The sequence below is a fragment of the Mastomys coucha genome, unplaced genomic scaffold (assembly GCF_008632895.1).
Source record: "Mastomys coucha isolate ucsf_1 unplaced genomic scaffold, UCSF_Mcou_1 pScaffold23, whole genome shotgun sequence".
Classification (NCBI taxonomy): domain Eukaryota; kingdom Metazoa; phylum Chordata; class Mammalia; order Rodentia; family Muridae; genus Mastomys; species Mastomys coucha.
In genome coordinates this window covers 54,158,875-54,181,201 of record NW_022196906.1, presented here as the reverse complement: position 1 = coordinate 54,181,201, position 22,327 = coordinate 54,158,875, and the positions used below count along the sequence as shown (strand labels likewise).

Genomic DNA, 22,327 nt, shown 5'->3' with positions numbered 1-22,327 from the left:
CAACAACAACAACAACAAAAAAAAGAAATTGAAAAAAAATCAGGCAAAGTTCACGATGGTGATCAGTGGACAGGTTAGACAAAAAGCAGAAAGGCCAGGAACAGAACATATTGGAAAAAGCTGTAAGTGGCAGGAAAATAGGCAAATAATATACGTAAGGCCTATAAAGGGGAGCTTGGTTTTATTTTTGTCTCATTCAATGATAAAAGAATTAGAAATGTAAAAGAACTGAATACTAGCCAGTTGGTATAAATATCTGACCCTGCACAAAGAAAGAGTGGTACAGAAGAATGAAGTGCCTTTGTTATTTTTTTAGAGGAAATAGTTTATTGAAATATATTTTTATAAAATGTATTTGTATTACAGTTTCCCCTACCCCAACACCTGCATTCATCCCCACTTCCCCACCCACCCTAATCCAGACCCATTCATTCATTCTTATATTAAAATAAAAACAGTCATCTAAAATGAAGAGAAGAAGGAGAAGAAAAATAAGCAAAGTTGACAAGAGCCTGATACAGCCTGCCAGAGCCGGACAAACACAGAGGGGGATGGATACTCGCTGCCAACCACTGGACCGAGCACAGGGACCACAGTGGAGTTGTTAGAGAAAGGACCGAAGAAGCCTAAGGGGCCCGCAACCCCACATCAAAAACACTATTAACAAACCAGATCCCCACCCCCACCCCGAGAGCTCCCAGGGAAACAAAATACCAACCAAAGAGTACACACAGAGACACCCATAGTTCCAGCCACACATGCAGCAGAAGCCAGCTCCTTCCGGCATCAATGGGAGGAAAGGACCCTGGTCCTACGAAGGCCTGACGCCCTAGTGCAGGGGAGCACCAGGGCAGTGAAGAGGCAGTGGGTGGGTGAGTAGGAGAACACCCCCCCATAGAAGCAAGGGGAGGGGGACCTTTGTTATTTTTGATACCTATAATTTATAGTTTTCTATTTTCAGCTACTTTCTAATATACTTTGTTTATATTGCTATGTATTAAAATAGAACTAACATGAGACTGTTGATTTTATTTCAATTTTGGCAGGATTTCTTTTGTTTTGAAACAGGATATCAATATGTAGTCATGGATAGTCCTAGAACTCCTTATGTAGATTAGGTTGGCCTTAAATTTACACAGACCCCACTGCCTCTGCCTTAGGAAGTCCTGGGACTAAAGGGATATGCCACCACTCCAAGAAGCTTTTTGGTTTCTTTATGGTTCTTTTTATTGTGTTGACTTCTCATTTTTAACATGTCTTCTCATACAACTGGGCACAATTTGCACTTTTATAAGTTTCTTCAAATGGAATCTGATAACACTTTTCATCCTAATTTCTTGTCAAGTACTTGTCTTAAATGATTTAACTGTATAGTACAAACTTTAAAATACTGCAGTCCTAACTACTCACTTGAAATTATGTCTTATTAGAATGACAAGTAGTTTTAGTTGTGATTTTTCTGGATTGATTCATCAACTAATTGGAAGAGTTTTGCCTAACATTTAAATACATAGTAACTGCCTAAGTTACCCTATGGCAGGTAATTGGGTTAACTGTTTTAAAGGTGCTGCCCAATTTTTCTGTTTGATGGTTTGTGTGTGTGCCCTATAAGACAACAGTAGTTTTGTCTACAGCTACTTTCATTTAGTTATAGCTTTTGCAGTGCTAGGAATTACACTTAGAGCATCACACATACTAGATGAGCATTCTGCCACTGCTATAATCTCAACACTATAGCTACTTTTGGTCTCTCTCTGCATGCTATAGTCTGAATCAAAGTTACTGGGTATAAATAACTTTGATTAACATTTTACCAATTGGACACTTTTCTCAATTGTGAAATATACCTTTTAGTAATATCTCTAACATTTGTCTAGCTTCTTTAGTGAGTATATAATTTCACCTTTTAATCACCTTTTAGTATCAATCTACTCAATAACATACAGAAACATCAGAGAAAACAGGTGTGTATACTATATGATAAATATCCCTGTAAGTCTTAGGCATTTGCATACTTGGTTCCCACTTGGTGATGCTGTTTGGGTAGGTTCAAGAGGTGTGGTCCTGTTGACATATGCCAATATAGTCAGGTTGTGAATTTAAAGACTCACACCATTTTTCGTTCCAACTCTCTGCTTTGTGCTTGCAGTTAAAGACTTGAACACCTCAGCCTCCTTCACCTTCAGCCGCCATACCTGCTGCTTCCCTAACACAATGGACTCTTATCCTTCTGGAATGGTAAGCCCAAATAAACTTTTTCTTCTATAAAGTGCCTTGATCATGGTGTTTTACTACTACACTAGAAAAGTAACTACAACATCATCTAACAACAGGATCAAGATTTCTGCTTTGTTTTACTTTATAAAGTATATCTAAAACTTGCTTCTCACCTGTGTAGTCCATCTCAGATAAGATACCTCAAGGAGATTCAATTACTTCCCACCATAAAATATTCATTTATAATATCTACAAAGTATATGGAGATCTCCACATTATACCTTATATAAGATCTTCCCCATTTCTACTGCTACTCTTATGGTTCAATTTAATATTTCACCTCAGTTTAAAAAGGGAGGGAGGTAAAGAGATAGAATTAATAAATTCTAAGAATCCAGTCTTACCCTCTCTGCTGTCCTTGAAAACACAAATCTGCTTTAATAGTTTCACAGTTTCTGTAACATTTCAACAAATACTATACTCCAGTAGTGAGGTTGCTAATAAACATCTTTAACTGAAGCACTCAGAAGGCTGACACAAGACTGTTACTACACTAACAGTATGGGTTGTACAGGGACTCCTGAATTCCATTAAAAAAAAAAACCTAGGCTCCTTTAATGTGGCCTAGAAGCCCTTCAAGATTTAACCTAATGTCTGCTCTTAGAATTCCCCAAAATAACTCACTCGTCCTTAATAGTCTCATCTCACTAACCTTTTATACACTATTTCAACATACTTAACTCCTTTCTTACTTTATAGCCTATAATCCACTATCTCAACTCACCAGTGTAACATGTGCTTTAGTTCAACTCTTAAAAGTGTTTTAAAGAAGTCCTTGTAAATTTACAAATTAAAAGGTAATTACTTCATTACTTTAGCTCATGGAAAAATTTATAGTGCATAGCTAGAAATAAACATGATATAAGATACGTATATGATATATATGCTTACAAACCTGTTGTCTAGCTTATCACTATATAATAGTGATATATGGTATTTAATAAATAATTCTTTTTAAAAAATGAATCAGTAAATGGTTAAATAATCACTTAGGATGTCTACCACAGCTTGACATGGTGACACATCTCTGTAATCCCAGCCTCTTAAGATGAGAAGCAGGAGAATTAGGAGTTCAAGGACATCCTCAGCTACACAGAAAATTTGACTCTAAGTACATGAAACTGTCTCAAAAACAGAAAACAAAACAAAACTCAATGAGTCATTAATTTTTTTGTTTGTTTTTTGGTCTTTTTGTTTTGTTTTGTTTTTTTGAGACAGGGTTTCTCTGTGTAGCCCTGACTGTCCTGGAACTCACTCTGTAGACCAGGCTGGCCTCGAACTCAGAAATCCGCCTGTCTCTGCCACCCAAAGTGCTGGGATTAAAGGCGTGCACCACCACTGCCGATTTTTTTATATGATTTCATTACTGCATTACAAGGAAATTAAATATGATAAATGACAAGTTTAAGCTTCTCAAGATTTAAGAGTTAGCCATCTCATCAGTTACATAAAATACATGCAAGTGTTAATATACCTAGTAAGAATGAAAGCGCACAACTACCTAATGGTGCTCAGAACAGAAGCTTCTAAAAGACCATTACGAGTATCACTAAAGGAAAACAAATGAATTATAAGGATGAACAATGAGTTTGAGACACACAGACACTATCTGTTATAGATTTTAAAAATGGCCTAATAGATTTATCTGCAGAAGGAAACCAGCAGAAACATTATCTAAAAGGTAATATACTGAAAAGTAGATCTCAATTCTAGTTCTATCCTTACAAAATGTCTCCAAAGGCTACTGATCCAGAGCCTCCAAAAAGTACAAGAAAGGGTAGCATTCCAGAAATAGTAATGATACATCTGGGGGAAGAGTTGGGAGTGTAGTTATGATCAGAAAACAATGTTCTACATACATAGAACTATCAAAGAATAAAAAATGTTCAATATTTTAAAATACATACCTCTGCTCTAAAGCCATATTCAATAAGAAATTTACTGACCTTTACTCCATATTTTACTTTTCCAGCATAATGTTTTATGATAAAAGCAGGCTCCATCACAGCTGGAAATTCAATGTAAGAATTTTCTTCATGTTGATGTTTAAACTTGTCAAGTAATGTTTGGTTTGTAGCCTGTGGAAAGCTGAATTGAACAAATTATGAGAAATAGTCTTTTATAAAGCATAATATTAAAGCACATTATGATGTCTAGTATATTATACAGCTAATGAAGAGTTTTTACCTACAGTATCTAATCAGATTCTTTTCTTTTTGTGGCAGGGATGACAGATGAGAGTGATGGGAATGAGGCTTACAACATAGCCTTGATTGGCCTGAACTTGGAATGTAGACCAGGATGGCCATGAACTCCCAGATATCGACCTGCCTCTCCTGAGTGCTACAATTAAAGGTATGTGCCACCACACCCAAGTAACATCAGACTCTTGTAACAAGATACAGAACTGAGATTCCTATTTTATAGATATGGAGTTACACTTTACAGTTAGCCTGAGAAATTGGCCCAAGTCACTTGGTATTGAAAGTTACACTATGCAGAAATACTGTATAGCCCAAAGGAAAATAAAAACCAAAATCATATATATTCTTTGGGGTCAATTATCTTTCAAAATGGAAATAATCTCTGGTTCTTCAATAGATACTTAAAGTACATACTCACTTTTTGTTTCTATTTTCTCATACATGAATAAGGAATAACTTTCTTATCTATATCAATTACTGTGTTAGAATGCTGAAACAGGGCTTACTTGGGGATTTTAGTGGAACTCAGAAAGTCAGAATGTTGAATAAAGTTTCCCATGAAAATGGGGACCTCTACTGGAAACTAGGTTTGATAATTTTTCTTACATTCCAGAAAAAGAAATTTTCTATATTTTGTTCAAGCCTGGAAACTTTCTATAAAGCTGAATTTAAGGACCATAGGTTAACTTATCTGGGAAGACATTACAAAACACGAATTCAGGTTGCTGATTGATACTGTTGCCCACTTTTTCTCATACAGTGAGGATCAGCACCAAAAAGCAGAACAGACAGATTTGATAAACTTGTAATTCAGGCAAAAAAGATCACATTTCAAGTTAAAGCAAAGAAATATTTGGCACCAAGTGGGTTACATGGTGATAAGACAGCATTGCGGGAACTGGTTAGCTTCCAAGACATTGAAGGCTCAGGAGTGTAGAAGAGCTTATAATGCCTTATTCAAATAACAAAACAATAGCTAAGTGCACGCTCCTTTAATTCCAACACCTGGGAGGCAGAGGCAGTGGATCTTCCATGCCAACAAAAAAAGTGGGGGAAGAGGACAGGACATGAAAATTGGAATGTTGGAGGTAATATGGAAGGAATTGGAGGGGAAAGAAAGGATAGATGTAATCATATTTCATTGTATAGATGTATGGAATTCTCAAGAATAAAGAAATGTGTATCAAAAGATTTTACATCAAATTTTCTAAGAGAAATCTAGAAAAAAAATCATTCAAGAGTAAAAAGCATAATCTATTACACAAAAATGTTAATTTTTTTTCCAGACACATACAGAAAAACCATAAGTCTTTATTTGAGACATTCTCAGAACACTTACCCGTACTTAGATATAAGCTGGTTGGTGGACATGCTTGTACAACTAACACTGCTGAGACTAAGGACTGCTGTGAGTCTGAGGCTACCCTGGGGCTGCAGCAGCCCTAGTTCCAACTTGGCCAGTTACACAGTGAAACTCTGTCACAAATAAAAGTGAAGCACTCAAAAAGCATAATGGTGAAATATGAAACTGAAAACCACTATACTCACTTGCTTTCTTCATCCAAAAGATGGAGCAGTCCTGTTGGTTTTTTGCTAATAAGATTTATACAACAAGTATTATCAATATAATCTATGTTATGCCAACTGATACCTTCAGTTCTATATTCCTCCTGGAAAAAACAAAATATCAACTTATTTATCTTGCAGAAAATAATAGCATATGACAAAGTTTTAAGTAGGCTGTGGCTACATGTAGTTTTATCTGAATCATCTAACCTATTATACCAATGGACATGTATGTTTCTGTACAAGTACTATGTTTTTTGTTATTACGACTCTTTACTATAACTTGAAATCAGGTATAGTGATCTCTCCTGCATCATTCTTTATGGTGAGGACCATTATGGCTACTTGGGGTCTTTTGTACTTCTGTGTGAATTTTAGGATCATTTATTTCTGCAAATGTTGTTGACTGCAATGAATTTACATCCCTCTTCTGATAGTATGGCTATCTTCACAACAATAATCCTTCTAATTCATGTTCATGAAAAACCATTCCATTTATTGCGTGCCTTTAGTTCCTCTGTCCAGTATTCTCAAGACCTCACTGTACAAGTCTTTCACTTCCTTGGTTAAGTTTACTAAGGTATTTTTCTTTCATCTGAGATAATAAAGAACAGAATTAATTCCCATACTTATTTTGCTGACCATTTTCCAAGTTTTTAGGAGCAATTACATATTCTTAACATGAAAATGTTCTAATAGGTATAAAATTAACTATAACATCAGCTACATCCCCACAGCATGCTGGTTAACTATGGTTAGTTTCCAGTTTATCCATCTTTTAAACTATTAAGCATATTTACTTGGTTTTAGTTTTATGGGGGAATTGTTTGGCAGCAGTGGGTGCTGAACTTTGGGAATCTCACACATGCTAACATGGGAATAGATAATATATCCCCAGACTTAAAGGGGAATTTCTTTTTTCTTTCTTTTTTTTGGGGGGGGGGGGAGACTTGTTTTTGTTTTTGAATACAGGGATTCTCTGTTTAGCATTGGCTGACCTGGAGCTTACTCTGTAGACCAGGCTGGCCTCAAACTCAAGAAACCCACTGGCCTCTGCTTCCCAAGTGCTGAGATTAAAGGAGTATGCTACCACACCTGGCTTGTAATTTTATTATAGTACTAAACTATGTGTTAATATTTGGGAAGCTGACCCTTGCTTTATGGTCCAAAATAACATAAGCATTAATTTTGTAAATATGTATTCTTCAAATAGGGTTAAATATGCATATATCATTTAGCGGATCTCAATAACCAGTTAAGTCCAAGGTAACTGTCCATATTGATATGCCAGGCAGAGAGCAATGGAGATCCATAAAAATTTAGTTAAGATATTCAAGGTAACAAGTTAAAATACCCCATTTATAGCTGCAAGTTACATTCCTCATTATACTTTTATTAATTTTTGCTTCATGCATTTTGAAACTATTGTATCTGGTACCTATAAATTTGCAATTGTACATTTACTTTTAAAAACATTTACTTTAAAATAGCATTATAGGATATTTCCTTTTATACTTAGTAATAAAGCTACAAATACTTTCTGACAATGTTTGATAAACCTTATATACCTTTTTACTTTTAGCTTTGTGTATAATGTTTGGACTGCCTCTGATAAACTGTTTGCTATTCTTCAGTCTAATGATTGTTAGCAGCTAAAGCAATCAACTCATATAAGCTTAATGTGCTGACTGGTACCTTACTATTTCTTCTTTCGCTCAGTTATTCTCTTTTCTCAGCATTCCTTCTCATTTTGTTGCCCAGGTCTTCCCAAAAAGCTGGATTACAGATAAGTGCCATATGCTTCAGTCTTGGGCAATTCTTCTATACTGCCTTTTGTTTATTGTTTGGATTGCTTTGATTATTTTTGCTTTACTTAGAATCTACATTAATTTGCAAATATTTTATATTCACTATTTTGTGGATATTCTAGAAATTATAACATGCATCTTTAACTTATCAATGTTTAACACAAATAAAATTTTCTATAACTTACCAGTCAATACAAAGATGTCACAACTTTATGCATATGCTATCGTCTGTATTTTGAGTCTATTTAAACATTGAACTATAAAATTCCATTTTTGTCAAATTTAGTAGAATACTTCTTTGCATTAACCTACTTTAAAAAGTATTTTCACTGTTTTTCCTTCAATTTTTAACAGTTGTGCTATAATAAAAATTATGAGAGGAATATGACTAATACACAGACCTAAATAATGAGCTTTACTTTTAAGGAAAATATCCTATTGTCTTATGTCTCCCACTGTTTGCTCCGAAGAACTTACTACTGCTATGCACACACCACACGCACACATATACACACAGAGAGTGAATGAATGAATGAACGAATGAACAGGGGGCTTTGGGGAAGAGGTGACATGTTCCATTGTGAGGATTGTTGGTAAGACTTGAGACATGAAACCCCTTGGAGAACTGAGGGGTTTTGTTGTTGTTGTTATTGCTGCTGTTGTTGTTTGGTTTTGGAAGTATCCATTCCTTCAAGCAAGCCTCATAGGGTAATACCTAATAGTTTTGGAGTAACTGAAGGAACTCAAATAGTACCCAGAGAATAAATCCTACAGAAATGTAAAGAATATGGCAAGTATCTATGCTGAATTAACCCCTGAACAGGCTCAGATATATCTGAACCCAATCAGTGGTAAGTCAGTTCCATTTGTGGGCCCTCCTTACTACACTGCACCCTTGACACACCCAAACAAGCATAAGGATTGCATTTTACTGGGGAAGGTGAAGACTGAATCTGACCTTAAAGTAGTAACAAGCTCTTGCCCTGAAAACAGCAGGATAGATGAGGCAGCTCAAGAGATGCAGACCATGACAAGCTGAGACTACACTCTTGTAAAAATATTTAATCTCAATCCAGGGTTTTTACCATCCCTTTGACCATTTGGTTTCTGAGTAAAAGATACACTTGACCTTTATATTTATAGTGAGCCTTAATCAGCACAGACCTGGGTAGATATTTACCCCTATGCTATTATGTCTATTCCCTAGCAAATAATTTTTTTTATATAATTTACCATGTTTTGTCTGGGTTGCTCTTAGCTCCAATTAGCTGACTCACATGGCCATTATGTTAAGATTCTTAGCCCAATAGAGGCTTCTCTTCACTCCACCTTCTTCTCTTTTTCCCTAATAGTTTTCTACAACCCCAAGCCCAGGAACCCCCCCATATATGTCTCTTCTGATCAGCTAGCTACTGGCTGCTGCCATCTTTATTTACCAATTAGGGAACTTGGGGGAAAAAGGTCACATAGCATACCTGGGTGTATATGTGGTCTCTGGGAGCAACCAATATTTACCATAGCAAAAGACCAAACCTGAACAATTTTCTCTAATAAAAAAGACTCTTTTTCTTATAATAATAAACAACACATACTAGGAACAACTATGGAAATTATTAGGTATAAATTACATTTAAATGTTCAGTCTGTATTTGACAACTTAGATAAGGTACCATCTATTCTATCTTAATGAGTTTAGAGTTTTGTATCTATATCATTTATTATTTTAACCTGTATTACCATTTTAAAAACATCTTTTTTAAATCCTAAACAGCCTAAGTTTAATTTTAAGACTATAACTCTCTAGTCTTTAACACCATCCGAGAATTGAGATAGTATAAATATTATTTGAATATGTAGAATATGTAGAAACATAAGAACGCAGCTCTTACCAGGCATTGGTGGCGCACGCCTTTAATCCCAGCACTTGGGAGGCAGAGGCAGGTGGATTTCTGAGTTCGATTCCAGCCTGGTCTACAGAGTGAGTTCTAGGACAGCCAGGGATACACAGAGAAACCCTGTCTCGAAAACAAAAACAAAAACAAAAACGAACGCAGCTCTTAAAAATCTCAATAAGCAGCTGACCAAGAGAGACAGAGATACTTATACACCCAACCAATGGACCCCTGTGGTTACATTAGGGAAAGGCTGGAAGTAGTTGTGGAGGAGGGCAACCCCATAGGAAGATTAACAGTCTCAACTAACCTAGACTCCCAAGATCTCTCAGATGTTGAGCCATCAACTAGTAAGCATACACTAGCTGTTATGAGGTCCACAACACATATACAGCAGAAGACTGCCTGGTCTGGCCTCAGTGAGAGAAGATTCACCTAACCCTCATGAGACTTGAGGCCACAGGGAATAGGGAGACCTGATGGGGTGGAAGGAATGGGGACATCCTCTTGGAGACAGGGGAGGAGTCTACAGAGTGAGTTCCAGGACAGCCAGGGCTACACAGAGAAACCCTGTCTCGAAAAACCCAAAAAAGGAAAAAAAAAAAAAAAGAAAGAAAGAAAGAACAAAAGACAGGAGGAGGGAAGAAGGGAGGGAAGGAGGGAGGGAGGTAAAAAGAGAAAAAGAAAAAAATTAAAGATAATTAAAAAATAAATAAATGCTTCTGGCTTTGCAGACTTTAAAAAAAAAAATCACAGAAATGAAAGAGAGAGCTTACCACCTGGACAGTCCCCAATATTTCTTATAACGTTGGAGCGTGTTTCTTCAGCCTTTTGTCCCAGAATGTCTGACAGCCCTTAAGTGAAGCAGGATTTATGAAGGACTAACTTACCCTATGTTGGCAGAGCTTAGCAATCAATTATCTTTTGTCCATTTGTCCTTTTTGGGACAGCATTTTGTCTGCAGATAAATTTAAATTTAGGGCTTTTTTTTTTTTTTCCTCAGTGGATAGCTTGTCACAATTGAAGCAACTCAATATGGAAGGTTATTGATGCTCATCATCTTTTTTGAAGAGGAATAGGGTTATTGCCAGGAGCAGACATGTCTTATAGTCAAAAGGTCTTTTAATAATGAACTTATATTAAATGCTATACTTTGTGGATCTCTGTCACTATTGAAGACCATCTCTATATACAGCATACTTGAATTCTTACTTATAGCTCTTTACTATTTGAATAACTTTTAAAACATTTTATTGTAATTAACTAAATTAGTACCTAATAAGATGAGTTTGACTATATGATTATTAACTTGCATTACTTAATTATTTTAAACAGTTTGTAGGAGCAGCTACTAAAAGGAATATGACTAGGCCTTGTATTTTTTTCTTTTTTTTTTTTTTTTTTCCCAAACAAGGTTTCTTTGTATAGCCCTGGCTGTCCTGGAACTCACTCGGTAAACCAGGCTGGCCTCGAACTCAGAGATCCGCCTGCCTCTGCCTCCCAAGTGCTGGGATTAAAGGTATGCACCACCACTGCCTGGCTTAGGCCTTGCATTTTTAAATGAGTTGTATAGGTATAATACCTATTAACAAGACTTGAAACATACACGTACCATGTTGTAAGAAAATTAATCTCAGGGCTGGTGAGATGGCTCAGTGGGTAAGAGCACTGACTGCTCTTCCAAAGGTCCTGAGTTCAGATCCCAGCAACCACATGGTGGCTCATAACCACCCGTAATGAGATCTGACACCCTCTTCTGATGCCTCTGAAGACAGCTACAGTGTATTACACCGGAGCAAGCGGGGCCGTCGTGAGTTCAATTCCCAACATCCACAAGATGGCTCACAGCCATCTGTACAGTTACAGTATACTCATACACATAAAAAAATAAATAAATCTTAAAAAAATGAAAATTAATCTTAAATTTTATATCAATATACAAAGATTTATGCCAATGAAAACTTTAAACCTATATTAATATACAAAATTTTGTACCAATATAAAAAAATATAACTTTAATTTGTATTATAATATGAAGAGCTCTACCAATGTAAGATTATGGCAAATCGATTTAATAATCCATTCCTAGCCGGGCAGTGGTGCTGCACACCTTTAATCCCAGCACTTGGGAGGCAGAGGCAGGCAGATTTCTGAGTTGGAGGCCAGCCTGATCTACAGAGTGAGTTCCAAGACAGCCAGGGCTACACAGAGAAACCCTGTCTAAAAAAAACAAAACAAACAAAAAAAAATTGAGCTTCTCAGCCAGGCATGGTGAGAAAATAATAATAATCCATTCCTATCTGTCTCTTTTATTATAATATTATTACCACAACCAAGGAGACACAGCATGAGTCCAGACTGAAACTTTAGCCTTATTCCTACAAAGTCTTAAAGACAGCAGGAGGCAAATCGAAAATCTCTTTCTACTGAGAAGTTTCTACTATACCTTTAACCATACCAGATAGTCATGGATATGATACTGAATGGGGGCTGAAGAGTTTGTCATATATGTGGAGCTAGCTTCTCATAAGTCCTGTTGACATCAAGATGTTCACATAGAGAACTGTGCCTCTCACATTTGTAGAGATAGAATGAGTGCCCTGGTATACACACAATTAGTTGCTCTAGGTGAAAACAGTAAGGTGAAAGTGTGCTGGAGAAATGGTGCTCAGGAGAGGAGGGATGGTAGCAATACGTTTATCAATATTCTGCAAGTTGACTGGGCATCCAAAAATGGTTCAAAAACAATAATTACCTAGACTACCTATCACCTCATATCATGGTATGGACAAAACTAAAAAGGGGGGCTTGAAGAGATCGTTAAGACACGGCTCTTCCAGAGGTCCTGAGTTCAATTCTCAGCAACCACATGGTAACTCACAACTACCTGTAATGGAATCTGGTTCCCTCTTCTGGTGTGTCTGATAACAGCTACAGTGTACTCATATACATAAAATAAATAATTATTAAAAAAAAAAAAAAGAAGGGGTAGAATCTCCCCTTTTCCTCTTCCTCTTGAATGATGGAATTATAGGTATATGCTACCACACCACCTCTAGACTTCATTTTAATGTGATGGATTATATGCATACAGTTTTAATAATTTCAGGTCCATTTTAATTTTTAATAGCCATTACTGACCTGCTGGCTGGCCTCAAACAATATACTTAATTCTTCAAATTAAGCCAACTTGGTTTCTCTATTTCACCTTTGCTAGGCATCTGTGAGAAGTGGTTCTAAGGGGTGTCACTCTAATACCAAAGTACATAACAAACTCATAGCAGGTACCAAAAAATCCTCAAAAACTCTGTAGTCATGGGTCCATCATCTACTGTCTTTAAATGTCCGCTAATGTTGGCTTTCTAAAATCGGATCATTAAGGGAACTTTACGAAAGAGACACCTTGTATTTCTCTTAATTTTTTTATTTTATATACAGACCTGTTATGTCTGAATATCACATTTGTCTATGCACTATATATATATGCCTAGTGCCCCTGTAGGTCAGAAGAGAACAGAAGTGGATGTTGAATCCCCAGAAGCTAAGTACAGACAACTCTGAGGTGCCTTTTAAGTGCTGGGAATTGCATCTGGGTCCTCTGGGAGGACAGCCAGTGTTCTTTTCTCTGTACCATTTCTCTAACCAACAGTTTGTAGTCTTAATTCCCCCTAGACTAGAAAAAAATTAAGGACTTTTTAAAAGAAAGTTTAGAATAAATACATTGCTCTAATATAAAATTTTTCTTGATGGGGCTGGAATGATAGCTTAGTGGTTATGAGTACTTGCTGCTCTTGCAGAAAGAACTAAGGTTTGATTCCCCACATCCAAGCTGGGCAATTGGGAACTGCCTGTAGTAACTCAAGTTCCAGAATATAACTGCCTCTTCTGGCCTCTTCAAACACCAGCATACATGTGGTGCACATAAAAAAAGCAAGCATGCATACATATGCATGTAGTATACAAATAAATTAAAAAATTTAAACTTACTAAAATAAAATTTTCATTAAAACTATACTTACTTTATCTCTATTTCTCATTTATTTATTGTTTTCTTAAAGGTTTATGTATTTATTGTTATATGTATGTACACTGTAGCTGTCTTCAGATGCACCAGAAGAGGCCGTCAGATCCATTACAGATGGTTGTGAGCCACCATGTGGTTGCTGGGATTTGAACTCAGGACCTTCGGAAAAGCAGTCAGTGCTCTTACCTGCTGAGCCATCTCACCAGTCCATTTATTGTTTTTGTAAGACAAGGTTTTCGATGTAGCCCTGGCTGTCCTGCTATTCTGCAACTTGATCTGAACGCCAGGCTGGCTCTTTTAGTGGCTAAGTATAATTGCTGTTACTCCTCAAGAGATACTCCTGCCTCTGCATCCAAAGTGCTAGGATAAAAAGCATGTGCCACCACTGCCCAGCAAAACCATACATGAAGATCATGTCTGTTAAGGTCATTATGTTGACAGTTCCCTTCACCCTACCCTTGTTGCTATGTACTGTGACACTTAGCTCTAACCCTACTTACTTACTTCCATGTTTTTCTTCCTTCCTTTACAAAAAAGAAAAAAAGAAAAAACAAAAAAACAAAAACAAAAACAAAAAAAAACAAACAACAACAACAATAAAACCAGCCAGGAAGATGGTTCAGTAAAAGGTACTTACCACACCCTCTTTTTTTTTTTTTTCTTTTTGGTTTATTGAGACAGGGTTTGTCTGTGTAGCCCTGGTTGTCCAGGAACTCACTCTGTAGACCAAGCTAAACTTGAATTCAGAAATCTGCCTGCCTCTGCCTCCCAAGTGCTGGGATCAAAGGCGTGGGCCACCACTACCCGACACTTGCCACACTCTTAATGATCTGAGATCAATCCTTACAACACACATAAAGGTAGAGGAGGAGAACTGAATCCATGAATCCATGAGGTTTTCCTCTGACCTCGGTACACCTGTGTACCACAGCACGTGCCTGTACATACATACCCCCCCCCACACACACACACAATAAATTTTAATTTTTAAGTTAGCATACAAAGCAATAAATATTATTATAGCATTTATATACATATCATTATACTTTATAGAAGCTAGCTGATAGATATTTCTTTTAAATTATTCAGTAGACCTACTAATTATTTTGGGTTTTGCATTCATTTTCCATTAGTTAGCATTTAAGTTGATTGTGATAAATCTGAGTGTAGTTGCCTGGGTTATAAACTGGGTCTAAAACTGATTTCAAAATAAATCTGGAGAAAAAACCCACATCTTTTGGGTCTTCTTCCCCCTAATAATTGTAATAAAAACTAAATAGTCATCAATCTTGAGATTCTCATAAGAAATGGCTTTGTGGTTTTCTTGGTTTATTTATTTTTACTTTTTAGATTTATTTTAAGTGTATGAATGTTTTGCCAGCAAGTATTTATAGTATACCATATGTATGCCTGGTGCCTAGAGAAGTTAGAAGAGGGTGTTACATCACTTGGAATGTGATTGTGAGGTATGAACTAAACCCTGGAATTGCTGAACCATTATCTCTAGCCCCAGAAAACACCTTTGTAACCACACTCTGGTCCTCAGATTCTTTAATCTCATATAAGCAGTGGAGACCAAAGCAGTTAAATAAATATTAAAGATAATAAGTGACCACACTCAATAGCAACAAAAATACAACACTCTTAAAAAGGATGCATGATTCATTTAAAGATACAGTAAACAAACACAAATTAACAGATACATCTGGCAATTATTAAAAAAAAATCTGTATAATATGGCTGAAAATCTCTGCTCTGATTTGTCATTTCCTTATAGTGATATGACAACCACACTTTCTGAATCAAAACACAGGCTAGAAAACAGTTATGAAATTGATTCAAAGGTTAAGCAGGAGGTAACTATATATTTAGATACTCACTTGCTCCAACTTAAAGATATGCTGATTAAAGTAGTGCTGTAAACGTTCATTAGCAAAATTAATACAGAACTGTTCAAAACTATTATTTTCATAATCTTCAAACCCAAAAATATCAAGAACACCAATGGACAAAGTCTGTAAAACAAGAGAAATTTAATTTAAAAACAAGTCTCAAATTTACTTATATTACAATAAAATACTTCTTTCTGTAACAGTTCTGGTTATGTCCAGTATTCAAATAAAATATACAGCAATCTGTTAATCACTGATGTAAATCACAAGATAAAACCACTGTAACAGGAAAATATACTTCATTCTAATTTTGGAAGCATATTTGGGGGATAGAGAGATGGCTCAGTGATTAAGAAAACATACTGCATTTGCAAAAGACCCACGTTCTTTTCCCTGCACACACATCAGGTAACTGAAAAATCATAGTGACTACAGCTTCAGGGAATCTGATATCTCTTTGTAGGAATTAAACACACACACACACACACACACAGATGCATGTGTAACTCAAAAAATAATTCTTAAGTTTAGAAATACTAACTAAAATGATACCCATATAATTTACTAGAAATAATTTTAAATATGAAGATATTTATAAATCACTGGACTTATTTTTAGGAAAACTGACTTGCTACAGATGGTAAAACATGTAAAATAGAAATCAGAACAAATTTTATTTTACTGTTACAGTGGTTATCACGTGATAATTTACATTGGTGTTTAACAGCTTTACTCAGATTTTAAAATAACAATTAGTTGTCAAGAACTGATTAAAGAGATTAGATTCTTAGAGGTAAGGGGATGAGAGAAACATTGCTTTAACTCATCAACAGCAGTGTATTTGTATATTCTTAATTATTCTTAATTAAGAACTCATAATTTAGGGTCTTGAGGTTAATGGACAAATTAACTTGAAGTAAGCTTTGTTTCCACTGTAAGGATTTTTTTAATAAGACGAATTTGAACATATGTAATTTCTATATTACAGTACCAAAATACACAAAGTACAGGGTGAATGAGCTATTATGTTAATTTGAGAGAGCCAAGAAATCACAAATAAACTCAAACATTCTTAAGTCCTATGAGGGAACAGAAACAACAGGTATGAGAAAATCAAAAGGTTACTTAAATAAAAGATCAGCAGGATAAAAGTACATCTGCTTATGACAAGAAAACTATGTAATTCTTCTTCATTTGGTTTAACAAGTACTAATTTTGCTAACAGCACTAAATTGGCAGGTACACAAGATAGCTCAGCAGGTAAAGGCACTTGACACCAAACCTAACAACCTGAATTCTAGCTGCAGAATCCACCTCCTGGAAAGAGAGAACTGACTTCCAGTTGTCCTCTGACCTCCAGACAGACACAAACAATCAATCAATGAAAGTAAAGGAAAAAAAAAACCCACTCTAGAGGCAGAGGCAAGAGGAATGTGAGTCAAAGCCAGCATGAGCATCATAGGGGTGCTGTGTCAAAAAATAAATAATGTTGAAAACCCTCATTAGCTCTAAAAGGGAATTAACCCCTCCACCCACCCTCCACTGGAGGTAACAGACACAGTAAGCAAACTAATATGATGAACACGCAGGACATTTTGAAAATGTATCAAGAGAGTTTACTTAATTCTGGCTACTGAAAAAAGCTAGATACATAGAAGGAAATAATGTCCTTCACAAATAAGTTCACTGAATAATAAGATTGAGATTTAATTTTATAACTATGGAACTACTTGAACTATAAAAAAATTAAGAATAGGGGCTGGAGAAATGGCTCAGAGGTTAAGAGCACTGACTGAACTTCTAGAGGCCTTAAGTTCAATTGCCAGCAACTACATGGTGGCTCACAACCATCTGTATAGTTTCCGGTGTCATCTTCTGATTTGTCTGAAGACAGTGACCTAGTATTCATATACATAAAATAAGTAAATAAATCTTTTTACAAATGTAAAAAAAAATTTTACCTTGAGTCAGTAGGATTAAACAATAAAGATGACATTTTAAGCAGATTAAGCAAACTGGGCAGTAATGGCTATTAAAAGTTAAAATGGACCTGAAATTATTAAAACTGTATGCATATATTCCATCACATTAAAATGAAGTCCAGAGGTGGTGTGGTAGCATATACCTATAATTCCATCATTCAAGAGGAAGAGGCAGGAAAATGGTCAAGTCACACCTAAACTGAAATATCTTGTCTTAAAAATTCAAACAAACAAAAGGCAGGGCATGATGACACATGCCTTAACTCCCAGCACTCAGGAGGCAAAAACAGGTAGATCTGTTAGAGACTGGTCAGGCCTACATAGTGAGCTCCAGGACATTCAAGGATATGTAGAGAGACCCTGTTTCAAAAAAATAACAAAACAAAACAGAACAGAACACCCAAGGAAACAAAAGTTACACACACACATACATACACACACACACCCCACCTCCCCAGACAGGGTTTCTCTGTGTAGCCCTCACTATCCTAGAACTCTATCAGCTGACCTGCTGGCTGGCCTCAAAGCCAGAGATCCACCTGACTCTGTCTCCCAAGTGCAGGGATTAAAGGTGTGAGCCACCATGCCCAACTAGTATTACACAATTACTAAGAATATATAATGATATAGTCCAAGAAATTTTATGTTAAAATGTATTTTACAAAAATCTATTTGAAGAGATTTTTATATAGAAAGCAAACACTGAAACAATACAAAATTTGATTCTGTTTCTATTTGTACTTTTAATATACAATTCTGTATATAATGTTCATAGCATGTAAATATGTAGAGAAATCATATAGAAAGATACACAAAATTGTTAACCTGAATAGAAAAATAAATAACTAAGTTGATACAACTCTACATAATTCTATCCCTTAAAAGTTCAAGTACTCACCTGTTTATTTAATAATCTTCAGGTAAAATATAAAACAACAGATCTTTACCTTAGTATCTTGTTCCAAATCTTTACTATTCAGAAGTGCATGATTAATACGAAACACTATCCAGTCAAACAGAGCACTATATAAAGACTTAGCCATGGAGTTTCTCACTGTCACAGCCTACAAAACACAAAGAGAATTATGAGTGCAAAGTGGAATGGTAATAATTTCACAACATACCATAACAGAAGCTAAAGAGATGGCTCAGAGGTTAAGAGCACTGGCTGGCTCTTCCAGATGTCCTGAGTTCAATTCTAATCACATAGTAGCTCACAAGCATCTATAATGGGATCTGATGCTTTCTTCTGTCATGTACTCATGACAGTAGTACAACAGAGTACTCACATATAAAAATAAATAAACCTTAAAATTAAAAAAGGACCTACATATACCAAATTAATCTATACTTATAGCCCTGTAACTACCTTAGTCTATACTCCCTAGTCATTCCCTATGCAATACAGTCTGGTCTACCATATCCATTTCTATCATGCCTCCGATTATTTAAGTCGTTACTCAGTCCTATTGATCGTATCAAATGACATTTTTTTCTTTTATTAGCATATCACCACTCAACACAAAGCAAGATCTTCTTCTGACTATCATAGGTTCTGAACTTATATTACCATCAGTAATTAGCACTGCCCTCAAATATACTATTCCCTACTGACTTGGTGTGACAGTTAATATTGACTACTAACCTGACTGGACTTAAGATGACTATGAGGTTAGAAATTTATACCTCTGTATGTGTCTACAGGTGCATTTGCAGAGATAATATTATAGAAACTCTAATGGAATCAATAATTAATTCCATTGTTGATTTATGAGAAGTGTAAAAACTATGAAAGGTGACTGAATGGGGGGAGTGGGTCACTGGGGTGTGTCTTGGGGAATTATATCTTGTCCTAGTCCTTTCTTGTGATGTGCACTGCTTTTTAGCTGCCATGAATAGCTTTGTTCCCACCAGGGGCTTTGGTTTTTTGTTTGTTTGTTTGTTGTGTTTTCAGAAAAGAAAAAGGAAAAGAAAAAGAAAGAATTTAGAAACAAAAAGGATGTAAAATAAATTTTAAAAGACTGGCCGGCAATTAAAAAAAGAAAAAGGAATAAGACAAAGTATAGTGAGCTGCAAATGACTGAAGAAAAATAATAAAGAAGAAATAACTGCTGGGGTGAAATATTGCTCTCCATTATAACTATCTATCATCTGTTTTCCCTACAATATTAAAATGAAATACAATAATTAAGAAGGGCTGCGAATTTAGTTCTGTGGTCGAATACTTATCTAATATACACCAGATCCAGAGTTCAATGGGATGGAAAGATAAACAAAAATTAAAATCCTTGAGGAGGGACTGGAAAGACTGCTCAGTGGTTAAAAGCACTGACTCCTCATCTAGAGGACCTAGGTTGAGTTCACAGCACCTACAAGGCAGCTCCCACATGTCTCTTAACTCTGTACTCCATAGGCACTGCACACATATTAAGACTGCACTAAGACATAAATGCAGACAAAACACATAATTAAATAAGCATAAATTAATAAGTCTTCTTTATCAAAGAACCTTGAGGAAAAATGAAAGCTTACTATTTAAAACCACATCAAGTATCTGCACATTACCAAAGGAGAACTGTAAACACCAAGCTGGCCACAAACCCTTTGATCTACACTCCTATCCTGCCTGCAAGATAAGGTAGGGCAATAGTGGCACAAAGCTTGTGGGTTAACCAATATTTGATTTGACTTAAAAGCTACTGCACAAGATGGAACCCATACCTACACCTGCATGAAAGTCCAGAAACCTAGGGTAAAACCAAATACACTGGTCTTAAAAAAACAAAACAAAACAAAACAGCAACAACAACAAAAAAAGCCCACACTGCGATAACTCCTAACGATATTCTGCTATACTCATAGATCAGTGCCTTATTCAGCCATCATCAGCACATCCTTCCGCAGCAGATGGAAATAAATAGAGACCCACAGTCATACACAAAGTGAGAGACCCTGGAATATGCAGCCCTAAATGAGATGTCTTCATCAAATCCCTCCTTGTGGAAGAGGAGGCAGAAATACTGTAAGAGCCAATGGGAGTGAAGTTCCCATGTTTTCAGGGTCCTCTAAGTCAATATAAGCAAAGCTCTATCAACTCAGAGACTGAAGCAGCATACACAGACCTGCACCAAGTCCTCTATGGTTTTCATGTTTGTGCTTTTACTGGATTCTTAAGTATGCAAATGAGTGGGTCTCTGATTTTTACACCTTCTCTTAGGCTCTTTTCCTTCTGCTGGCTTTTCACTTCAATGTAACCACACTAAATTTTAAGCTTCCAAATGTATAGAAAATTCATAGCTTTCCTACAAAATATTTCAATTAATACATTTCACCTAATATCATCTTCACTTAAAAAAGGGGGAAAGGAAAAAACCCTACAAACTCCATATTCTAGAATATTCAAAATACTTTTGAGCACAAGAAAATCATACCTCTGCAAGTTTATATGGTAAAATAAGCTTTTCTCCCACTGTCACCGTCTTCCTTGTAACTAATGCTTCAAATAGCATCTCTTCTTTAACCTAGAAAGCAGAATAACATATTCAACACATAAGATTTATGAGAGAGAATGAATTATATTGAAAAGCTAAGTAAAGAAAAAAACTTTGCCGGGCAGTGGTGGCACAGGCCTTTGATCCCAGCACTTGGGGGACAGAAGCAGGCGGATTTCTGAGTTCAAGGCCAACCTGATCTACAGAGTGAGTTCCAGGACAGCCAGAACTACACAGAGAAACCCTGTCTCGGAAAACAAAAAACAAAACAAAAAATGTTTAATAACAGCTGTTTTCTACTACACTATAACAAATTATCAATCATTTAATGGCTCAAAATAACACAAATTAATATCTTTATGGGGTCAGAGATCAGAAGTCTAAATGAGTCTTGTTTAACTGAATGCAAAGTTTCAGTGAGCTCTGCACTCTGGGGAAGATCTCCTTTCCTGACCCATCCAGCTCCTAAAGGAATGCTCATGCTGAGTGGCACCTGAGAATCCCTCTGCCCAACTGCTGCCTTCATGACCATCTTTCCTCGCCCAACTCTAACCCTCCCGTCTGCCCCCTTCTTATAGCAAGCTGTTAGAGCTCAGATCTTAATTGGATCCCAAATATCCAGAATAAAACTTTAATGAAAGTCAGAAATATGCAATGAATATAAAGAAATACAAAGAAAATATATAGACAATCTTAATAATGACTAAAGTGGAATTTAAGCATATCACTAATCATAATTCCTCTATCTAAAATAGAAAAAAAAAGTTAACAAATTGTTTCTTTTCAATGTATGCTTCCAAGTGAGTGTTTAACTCTAGAGAGCTTGTCTACATGTAAGAGGTTATGTCTTCTCACCATGAGGTCATGTGTTCTCACCAACATCACAGACAGACATCACATGTATGTATGTATGTATGTATGTATGTATGTATGTACGTACGTATCTACACACATTCTTTTCTAGACTTCACAATCTAAAGATAAGAAGACAGACTAAAGGATAAGAGTACTCCTTAAATTTGCGGAATACTCCTAGTGAGTACTTATGTTCTAGAAATATATTTTTAAACATGAATATTACACTTTGAGATAAAGATGATTCTTTGTTTTTCTCTTGCCCCAGAAGTGACAAGGGCTCACTTTGTAGCCCAGACTGGTTTCAAACTCATGTTGAATGCTAAGTGCTGAGGT

General features: G+C 36.0%; 1 protein-coding gene across 7 annotated transcripts in view; it reads right to left on the bottom strand.

Annotated features, from left to right (window-relative positions):
- The window catches only part of Myo9a (myosin IXA), a 184,060-nt gene that overhangs the window by 99,029 nt on the left and 62,704 nt on the right, over positions 1-22,327 (bottom strand). For all 7 annotated transcript variants that reach the window (XM_031343709.1, XM_031343708.1, XM_031343711.1 and 4 more), the window contains 5 exons: positions 21,077-21,166; positions 18,593-18,709; positions 15,652-15,786; positions 6,030-6,151; positions 4,224-4,365 (listed from right to left, as the gene is read on the bottom strand). In XM_031343709.1, the coding sequence (XP_031199569.1) occupies positions 4,224-4,365; positions 6,030-6,151; positions 15,652-15,786; positions 18,593-18,709; positions 21,077-21,166 (606 nt within the window). The remainder of the gene's footprint in view (positions 1-4,223; positions 4,366-6,029; positions 6,152-15,651; positions 15,787-18,592; positions 18,710-21,076; positions 21,167-22,327) is intronic.